The sequence below is a fragment of the Cucurbita maxima genome, unplaced genomic scaffold, assembly GCF_002738345.1.
Source record: "Cucurbita maxima cultivar Rimu unplaced genomic scaffold, Cmax_1.0 Cma_Scf00036, whole genome shotgun sequence".
Lineage (NCBI taxonomy): Eukaryota > Viridiplantae > Streptophyta > Magnoliopsida > Cucurbitales > Cucurbitaceae > Cucurbita > Cucurbita maxima.
Genome location: NW_019272052.1, coordinates 205639 through 215292, shown reverse-complemented (window position 1 = coordinate 215292; position 9654 = coordinate 205639). Strand labels below are relative to the sequence as shown.

Genomic DNA, 9654 nt, shown 5'->3' with positions numbered 1-9654 from the left:
AAAAAAAAAAAAAAAAAAAAAATCACTTAAAAGTCAGTATCAATTTATTCCAATGTAGTTTTTTGAGTAAAGTCTTCAGATTTATGTCTACTTGTTGGTGATCCTCACAAAGATGAATAATCAATTCATGAACAAAACAAGTTCAATTGAATTGAATACTGTTGCTTAATTCTGGTGTGGGAATTCAGAGCTTCTAAGTGGGTCTTTTGGTTGCGTGAAACAAAAGCGAGCAGCTCTTTTTTTCATGTCAAAATTAACGGTGTATTCCCTACATATATACATGGGCATACCTCGAATCGCTAGCTTTTTCCTCTGAGAACACACTAAAGGTGGGAGAGAAAGAGAGAGAGAGAGAACCTTGATCAGGATCGGTGGTGGGCTGAGTTGAATTTTGAGCTTCAGACAAAACAGCCAGGTGGCAGACGATGGAAGCAATAGCACAAAGAGCAAAGATGAAACCTGAAGATGAAGACGCCATGAACATGGACATGGAATTGGAAGCTTGATCAGTTACAGACAGAATTATGGAGGGAGGATTTATATGAATTTAGCCACAGCGCATCCTTAGATAGAGAAAATGATATTTTGTTTATAACAATCCTAAAATTCAAGACATTGGGACAGCCATCGAATTAATGGGGTATTCTGACCAAAACCGTGACGACAAAAAATACAACAGAGTTGAAAAAGAAGACCACAAGGTGACGATTGAGACTTATTCAAGTTCTCCATTAATGAATTGATTTTCTTGCTTTACCAATATAAATAATAATAAAATGAGCATGGGAAAGGCAAGTGGCGAAGCAATTAAGCATATAAAAATGGCAGCCCATGTGCTTGAACTCAAACAATTAAGCGTACAGTGGTAGACAAGTATTCTTGGGTCGCATGGAAGTCCGGTAAGCCACCGGCGAGGGCTGGGTAGACAAGTATTCTTGGGTCGCATGGAAGTCCGGTAAGCCACCGGCGAGGGCTGGGTTGAAAATCACAGCATAAAATTCAAATTGTAGAGATTAGGTGAGTATTTGAGGTGGCGGGACCGCAAATCTGAGCGTCAAGGGCAAGGTGTGAATAGAGAATTAAGTGGTAGTTTTACCTGATGTTGGTTGAGTTGACAATTCAAAGCTAGTGGCTGACGGCGGTGGCCCTGCATTTATCCACATGCGCTCTATGCCGACGGCTGTCAATATCAGAATTCATAAGGATTGTAACCAGAACAACGGCGTGCGCGCCTTTTCCGTACTCTGAGATGGCCCAAATCGTGTTAAATGTTTGTTGTATTGGGCCCCATTTGGACCGCATCTCCCTCTTCTACACTACCATGAAACGTTTGTAACTTGTTATTTTATACATAAAAAAAATGGTAATTCAAATTACTTGCAAAAATAAGTTTTAATTTTCTATGTACATACTTTTCGTTATTGTGGTTCATGTTTTAAATATTAGCAATGAGTTATTAACCGAATATATCATGTCTTCATTAATTAAATTATGCTTAAGTTTATTATTTAAGTTATAGTCTTTGACCGTGTATTTAAACCGGAGAACACCTTACCTAATCTCGACCATAAGGTTAAAGATTTCAACCCCATTTTTATTCGTCGTTTTTGGAAGTAATTCGCAAGTGTTTTTGAAAAGAAAAAAAAAAACAAACACCTGAAGTTGAAGTGGCTTGAGGGACAGACAAATAAAATACTTGACCTGAAGACACCTACCAATACTTTTAATAGAGTAGAAGCAAATTAAAATACTTCTGATACAAAGAAATATATATTTTAGAGACCAAAGAATAAATGATCAATAAATATTTAGCAAGAGTTTGGTTTGGAGAACAAAGAAATGGAGGTATGTTCGGGCAGAAGTTCTTTGAAAACCTATGTCTTTGGGGGTGGGGTGTAGCTTTAGAACAAGCTGAACAAAAGAAATAAAAGGTACGTATGATATGGCAAGAACTGGAGGCTGTAACATTCAAACAATTTAAGTAGCAAACTCAAGAACATAAATAATTGAAATCATATATATAATTCAGGAATGTTGTATTGTAATGTACAAAGCCTGAGGTGGGGGGGATGTTGAGTAAATGTGAAACAAGAAAATGAAAAATGTCAATACCAAGCTTGTTCATCTACCCGGCCCCAAATGATTCATGGAGCAGTGGTTTGTCTGGCAATTGCTTTATATCAACAACATTCGAACTTGTTGATGCATAAAGGCTACTATCAGGTTCTTCAGTTGATGGAGTATCAATAAAGCTTGTAATGTCATCAAATTTCCAGTCTATCAGGTATCCTGGTTTGGAAGTTACAGCGGCCACTTCAACGTCTCCAGTCAGCATTGCTACCACGCGGGACATGGATGGCCGAAGAGCTGGGGATGTTTGAGTGCACAGAAGAGCTACACCAATCACCCTCTTTACTTCCTCCTTGCTGAACTCTGATAATTCAGGATCCACCATCTCCAGTTCACGGTTGTTTTCGTGGAGGTACCATGTCTACAAGCCAAAACAGGAATTTATCACAATGGAAGCGACTCATTCTTATGAACAAAACAGGAAAAACGATTCATTCTTACCCAATCAAGAAGATATATTTTGTGTTGCTCTAAGCTTGGGTATGAATTCGGCCTTCCGCTCACAATTTCAAGAGCCACAACGCCAAATCCAAACACATCAGCCTTCTCCGTAAGGTGGCCACGCATGGCATACTCAGGTGCAAGATAACCACTGCAACAGAACAGTAAGCTGGCCTACATTAGCACTCATTACCAAGAAAAAGGAAGCGCAAACACAATCACTGAATTAATCTTACATTGTCCCAGCAACACGAGTGCTTATATGAGTCTTTTTGTCGTCGTAAAGTTTAGCTAAGCCAAAATCTGAAATTTTGGGAATCAGATTACCATCAAGCAGGATGTTACTGGCCTTAACGTCTCTGTGCACTATGCGAAGTCTTGATTCCTCATGAAGGTAAGTGAGGCCCCTTGCTACACCCACGCATATGTCAAAACGTTTTGCCCAATCAATAATCAAATGTTTTTTTCCTGCCACACAAAACCCATGATTAAATACAACCATCTTTGCTTTCAGCAGCCGGAAAATTGGATATAAATTCCTTACCAAATAATGCTTGGTCAAGACTCTTGTTTTCAAGAAACTCATAAACAAGGAGACGTTTATCGGCCTCGATGCAACATCCATATAATTTCACAAGATTGCGATGCTGCACTGCAGATACTGTGGCAATCTCAGCAACAAACTGGCTCTTTCCTTGGTGGGATGCCACTGAGAGTTGCTTCACAGCAACCATTCTTCCATCACTTAGTGTTCCCTGCAAGGGTAAAATAAATCAGATAGTAAGTAATAGCAATACTTCAGATTTGAATAATGCAACAGGATACAACCATAATAATGACATTTTTCCTAGCCCTATCCACTCCTTCGCCATTTTAAAGAGAGACCATACCTTGTAAACAGGTCCAAATCCTCCCTCGCCAAGTTTGTTGGATGAATTGAAGTCGCTTGTAGCACCCCTTAGTTCAGAATAACTAAAAGTGTACGGTCTAGCATCTATCCCCAGGAGCTCTGACAAATTATAATAATAAATAAATAATTGGTATAGATGTGAATAGAAGTTTCAGTATGCCTCCCCCAATGTAGACCCCAAATGGAAGAAAAGGCAGCAATAAGAGACCCATTTATTGAAGATTAAGGTCGAATGCAATGGAATCAAGACGCGAATAACAACTTGGAAGCAGATTCCTTGTAGTTACCTTCATCTTCATTGGCACGACGCCTATTCCTTCTCTGGACGATAAAGAAAACTGCGCCAATAATCAGAAAGAAAACAGATCCTAACCCAACAAAGAGACCTACAATTAGGCCCTTTCTATTATCCTCCCTTGCAATTAGGCCCGTTCTACTATTCTCCTTAGTACTTGGAGGTACGTTACTGACATTTGGTTTAAAATCTGCAGAAAAGCTCACTACTTAACAGGAAAAACTTGAAAACAAGGACACAATAAAGAACAAAACTTGACATTACCAATTACCTGGGGTAGCACTGATGGCTGAAACGGAAGGTCCAAAAGCACCCTGATTTGGTATGCAGCATGTACCTTTCCCCGCCCAAAAGAGATGAATTTCCAGGAAATTTTCTGTAACTTCCGCCGTGAAGTTCTTTGGGACAGCAAGGAAAGACCCACCTGCTTCCTTTCTAATATTAAAATTCTGTACAACACGATTTCCCTGAAACCAATGATGATGAACTCAGACAAAGGAACAGAGCAACAGACAATCGCAAAAATGAAGACACAGCAGAAAACGAACATCAGTTCGTAAGGGAATAACACAGGACAGACTGGAAATAGGGCGGATGACACTTGTTCTTACCGGATAAACAATACTATACAAGTGTTGCTAACAATCATCTATCAACTAAGAAGCACAGACACAGACACGGGATTGACCAAACATGGTAACAGTTATATATAGGCAGAGCTTTGATGTAAACCTTTCTTTAGGACAATATTGTTTGCCTTGGCCTGGAACTATGGTAGAGGAGGACTCATTACAAGATTATATAAATGAAGAAGAATTAAAAAGAAACCTGTATATATATATCAAAGAGACGCCTCTCACGGCTTTGCCATGTATTTGAATCTGAGAGAACTATTTCTGCAAAATAAAGGTTCACGGTGTAGTTGCCATTCTGAAGTCCGAGTCCGTAGTATCTCAATGATGAAGCAGATAGTCGCTGTGTCTGATAAAGTTCTCCCACAAGGGTGTTTGGGAATTGAGACAATGTATTGGCTATGTATTCAGAATTGTTGGACCCAGTGAAGTATCCAGTATTACTCACCGCCCACCTATTTGACTCGGTAACAAAGTACGTAGCAGGACCGAGAGTCTCCTTTTCCGCTTCAAACAAAATCCCTGATGAACTTCTGAACTGAGGACCGCCACATTTGATCCCAAAATCAGAATCTAGCATCAATATACAAGACAGGAACTATGAATAAAAGATATCCACACGTAGGACGGTGCATCTTCTTATTTAACAACTGCCTTATGTCGAAAGTAAGAAGCCTGAGGTAGTTTTTCCTCCTCCTCCTCAGAGAAACATACAACAAATAGGAAGAATTTATTTTGTAATTTCTACTCACATATTGGACGGTCTCGATTACAAGGAAAGTTTCGTTGAAGACAATGCAATCCCGAAGGCAACCCACTGAAAGCAAAAGAGAGATGTGTTAAACACACCACTTTAAGACAACGAAGTATATGTATACGCAAGGATATTAAATCAACTCATGGAAACACCTGATACTTGAACCTTCCATGATGAAATTGTTGGCGACTAAATTTCTGCATATCAAATCCAACAAAAGATTGCAACATAATCTTCATCTTAATGTTACATGAGTAGGTAGGCAGTGTATTATTGTAACTTGCATGATTGTAGAGAAAAAGATATAGAACAGAAAATCAGTGGCACGTTACTTACAGCTGTAAGTTTTGCTGGTTGATCCAAGAAGGAAAGCTCCCTGATAAATCATTATATGACAAGTCTCTACGAGATCAAGTGGCAAGGCATTAGCACTCAGTACAGAAGTTAACAGCCAATAAATCTAAGCATGCCAAAAACAAGCATATGTGTGTATGCCTGAATGAATAACATGCCTTCTCAAAACCTCAATCTCAGAAAGCACACCCTATGCAACTCCTTACTATGAATATTTAAACTCTGTAATCGAGATCTTTGATAAAAGATGCATTCCATTGGAGCATAGTGAAAAAACGGTCGAACCTTTCATATATCTTTGAGATGGGAAATTTTTCATTTTCCAGGAATACAAAATATTTTCCATCTACTTGACTGAATGAAATATTGCTAAGTCCGATCTACTTGTAAGGGGCATCGTTAACTGAAATCAACATTCGCAAGACAAACTCACATATTAAGAAGTGATGCACTCTTTTGTGTAGGTAGGGTCCCAGTTAACTTATTATTTCCAAGAAACCTGAGAAAAAGACGGAATATACACTTCAATTCGACGAAAAGATGGTGGGAGTTGGATAGTTAGTGTAGGAAGGGTTGGATGTTACAAGTGTGACAGTGAACTCAAATTGAAAAGCGAGCTTGGAATCTCTCCTGTCAAGTTGTTGAAGCTCAAGTCCCTACAATAGAAAGGAGAATGGAGTCACTTCATTACCAGAACTACAAGAACTTTTAAGAATAAAATGCGTTCTTCAAATAGGATTCAACTCTCCCCAAGAGAACTAAGTTTCATAATAGTAAGAAGAAAAAAAAGAAGGAAAACATGTTACTAGATTTACCATCCAAATGGATCCCATCTTAATTTATATATCAGTTTGGAGATGAGATAACACCAACACAATTCTTAAAAGAACACATGAACATTGTTGTTTCCAGGTGATTTGGTGAGGCAAGGATATCATGCACAAAAATGACGACAGGTGTATGACTCACATTTGTTTGCACACAAACAAATCCAACTTAGCTCATTACCAGCAACATATTAATTTAAACGGTTATCCATCGATGAGGAATTCTTACAGCAGGGTAAGACTACGAAATTCTCCAATGTTGGATGGAATTGAACCTGTCATATTATTATTTCTCAGCACCCTGCAAGAAAAGGAACATTATAATCATAAAAACGTTTGGGAGATTGAAAATGAAAATAAATAAATAAATAACAGCAATGAAACAAAAGATGGAGCCAACTCACAGGATAGTTAGAGATGTCATATTACTGACGAATGATAGAGAAGAGCTCCCATTGGATAATTCACCTATTCTCCTATATTAATTATATATAGTTTATTAGCAATGAGTGAAGCAGTGCATAGACCAAATACCCTTGAAATGGTTAAAGTTACTCACAACTCGGTCAAAGATGTCAAGTTTGAAAATGTCGACGGTATGGGACCTGTAAAAGAGTTTCCTTGAAACCTCCTACAAAAGTGAGTAGATAATAAAGGGATAGATCTTCAACTTTACTGGAAATTGCAAGTAAACAAAAACTTTTGCATAGCATAGTAAATAAAATGGACTTGAATGAAAATCTACAGCATAAGGAAACCTCCGGCCGTTGCTTAGGCCATCAGGCACCATTTTGGAGAGAGATGTTAGGAACAACGGACATCCACATTGGTATGATATCGTATACTTTGAGCTTAATCTCTCATGACTTTGCTTTTAGTTTCCCCAAAAGGCCTAATACCAATGGAGATAGTGTCCCTCACTTATATACCCGTGATCTTCCCCCTTAATTAGCTTATTTGGGACTCCAATAATCCTTCTTTTGAACAAAATATACTATAGAGCCTCCCCGAGGCCTCTTTCTCTTGAGCCCCCCTTGAACAACCTCTCCTTAATCGAGGTTTGACTTCTTCTCTGGAGCCCTCAAATAAAGTACACTCTTTGTTCGTGTAACAGCCCAGACCCACCGCTAGCAGATATTGTCCTTTTTGGGTTTTCCCTTTCGGGCTTCCCCTCAAGGTTTTAAAATGTGTTTGCTACCCTTATAAAGAGTGTTCCGTTCTCCTCCCTAACCAATGTGGGATTCTCACAGTTCGACACTTGAGTCATTATGACTACGCTTCGAGGCTCACAACTTCTTTGTTTGACACTTAAGGATGCTATTGACATGGCTAAGTTAAGATAAAGGAATGACTCTAATACCAATTAGGAACAACGAACCTCCACATTGGTATGATATTGTCCACATTGAGCATAAGCTCTCATGGCTTTACTTGGTTTACATAAAAGGCCTCATACCAATGGAAATAATGTCTCTCACTTATATACCCATGATCTTTTCCTTAATTAGCTGATGTAGGACTCCAACAATCCTCAACAAGTGAGGAGGGAGGGGGTGTTGGAGCTAAGAAGAGACAGACTAACATAATTGTCTTACAAAGTTGTGAGCCCTGTCCAACTCCCGATGAAATCAGGTATTCTGCCACTGAGGTCATTGTCCGATGCCCATCTGTTCAAAAAATAGCTTTATATAAAAATGATGCAATCTTGGCTGATAAAGTTGGAAAAATTAAATCCAAAAAATGGATTACACTGTATTCAAGTTTCTTAGACGTGAAAATGATTGAGGAATACCACCAGTAACTCCAGAGCTATCGATGTATCTATCAAGACAAACATGATTAACAAATTATCAGTGCAATGAAACAGTGCAACGCAAAGTCAAAGTAGGATCACCACATCTAAGTTTAACAAAAGCCGAGTCAAAGATTGAAACTCGGCACAAATCACAAGATGAAGGGACCGAAAGTCAAATAAGTATTTTAGATTCTTGCATCAACCAACTCCCAATTAAATAAAATGATCATGATCATGAATATGTAAGTACTATGAGTTAACCCCAGAATAGGGAACCGTTAAGATTAGTGAGTTTTTTCTTTCACAAAAATTGGTTTAGCTTTCAGTCTTTTCTTTCTTTTATGTCTGCAGCGTTATACTCTGCATAAGTTACACATATAGATATAAAAAAGGTTCAAGAATTTTGATAAACAAAAAGCCAAAGAAAAAAGAAAGAAAGAGAGAGAGGAAGAAAAGCTTACAGTTTCTTCAACATAGAAAGATTTCCAAGCTCTGGTGGTAAGGAACCAGAGAAATTGTTGGACCCGAGAGCCCTACGATATCAGGCAAAACGCAACAGTTAAATATGGTTTTTATGAAATATATACAGCCGCATGACATATAAAAATGCTCAGGATATGCATTTGTACTCGTGAAAAGTTTCATTATTTCCATAAGGAAAAGACAGAAGCATCTGAGTAAATTTAGAATTTTCTAGTGCATAAAAGATTATTACATGTAGTTAACAAATTAATTGAAAAGGATAGCTCCATAGATTTAATAAAAAGCAACAGGATCCGCGAGCCATTCGAATGTCTTCCAGAGTTGAGTAGAAACAGATGGCTTACAACATTTCCAGTTTAGAAAGAGATCCAAGTTCCTTCGGAAGTTCCCCTGATAATGCATTAGTGCCCAGGCTCCTAATCATAATTTGATTAAAATTAGAAAATGGATGAAACTTCTTAACGTTGATGTTCGATATAATATTATGTCTTTTGAGGTCTCTAGGAAAAGCTACTGATTGTCTTACAAGCTCCGCAATTCTGTGAGATTACCAACAGATGCAGATAGTGTTCCTGTCAAGAAATTTTGATCCAACTTCCTGAAAGAAATTCAGTTCAATTTATTTGCATGAACTACGAGTAAAACTTTCCATATTACACTTAATATATGCGTCAATATGAACATAGATTAGTAGTTAAGGCATACAGATAGGTGAGGGACGTTAATGTCCATAGCTCTGGTGGGAGTATACCAACAACATTTATTGCATAAACGTTCCTGCAAAAATTCAAACAGAACAAGAAAGAAAACAAAGAACATTAGTTTGTTATGAGAAACAAATATGCTGTTCTCTGATCTTTTCTTTCAAGTAGATTATATCCTCTTATGATCGACCAGATTTGTCTGGATGCTAAACATACAAGCAATATGGCGGCATTAGTCCTCTGGAAAAACTGTTTTTTTTTTTTTTTTTTTTTTTTTTTTTTTTTTTTTTTTTTTTTTTTTTTTTTTTTTTTTTTTTTTTTTTTTT

At 37.8% G+C, this 9654-nt stretch overlaps 2 protein-coding genes across 3 annotated transcripts in view; both read right to left on the bottom strand.

Annotated features, from left to right (window-relative positions):
* The window catches only part of LOC111468050 (probable LRR receptor-like serine/threonine-protein kinase At1g56140), an 11179-nt gene extending 9888 nt beyond the window's left edge, over nucleotides 1–1291 (bottom strand). For both annotated transcript variants that reach the window (XM_023113102.1, XM_023113103.1), the window contains exons 1-3: nucleotides 1097–1291; nucleotides 862–973; nucleotides 358–459 (exon numbers count right to left, since the gene is read on the bottom strand). In XM_023113102.1, coding sequence (XP_022968870.1) covers nucleotides 358–459; nucleotides 862–973; nucleotides 1097–1153 — 271 coding nt within the window. In that variant the 5' untranslated portion in view covers nucleotides 1154–1291. The remainder of the gene's footprint in view (nucleotides 1–357; nucleotides 460–861; nucleotides 974–1096) is intronic.
* Nucleotides 1292–1990: 699 nt separating this feature from the next.
* LOC111468051 (probable LRR receptor-like serine/threonine-protein kinase At1g56140) overlaps nucleotides 1991–9654 on the bottom strand; it is a 12090-nt gene continuing 4426 nt past the window's right edge. Inside the window, exons 3-24 of the mRNA XM_023113104.1 lie at nucleotides 9330–9401; nucleotides 9151–9222; nucleotides 8969–9040; nucleotides 8603–8674; nucleotides 8096–8167; nucleotides 7942–8013; nucleotides 6906–6977; nucleotides 6751–6822; nucleotides 6576–6647; nucleotides 6104–6175; nucleotides 5953–6018; nucleotides 5502–5567; nucleotides 5318–5362; nucleotides 5161–5225; nucleotides 4605–4981; nucleotides 4048–4243; nucleotides 3769–3966; nucleotides 3462–3580; nucleotides 3116–3326; nucleotides 2808–3039; nucleotides 2572–2722; nucleotides 1991–2491 (exon numbers count right to left, since the gene is read on the bottom strand). Coding sequence (XP_022968872.1) covers nucleotides 2126–2491; nucleotides 2572–2722; nucleotides 2808–3039; nucleotides 3116–3326; nucleotides 3462–3580; nucleotides 3769–3966; nucleotides 4048–4243; nucleotides 4605–4981; nucleotides 5161–5225; nucleotides 5318–5362; nucleotides 5502–5567; nucleotides 5953–6018; nucleotides 6104–6175; nucleotides 6576–6647; nucleotides 6751–6822; nucleotides 6906–6977; nucleotides 7942–8013; nucleotides 8096–8167; nucleotides 8603–8674; nucleotides 8969–9040; nucleotides 9151–9222; nucleotides 9330–9401 — 2812 coding nt within the window. The 3' untranslated portion in view covers nucleotides 1991–2125. The remainder of the gene's footprint in view (nucleotides 2492–2571; nucleotides 2723–2807; nucleotides 3040–3115; nucleotides 3327–3461; nucleotides 3581–3768; nucleotides 3967–4047; nucleotides 4244–4604; nucleotides 4982–5160; nucleotides 5226–5317; nucleotides 5363–5501; nucleotides 5568–5952; nucleotides 6019–6103; nucleotides 6176–6575; nucleotides 6648–6750; nucleotides 6823–6905; nucleotides 6978–7941; nucleotides 8014–8095; nucleotides 8168–8602; nucleotides 8675–8968; nucleotides 9041–9150; nucleotides 9223–9329; nucleotides 9402–9654) is intronic.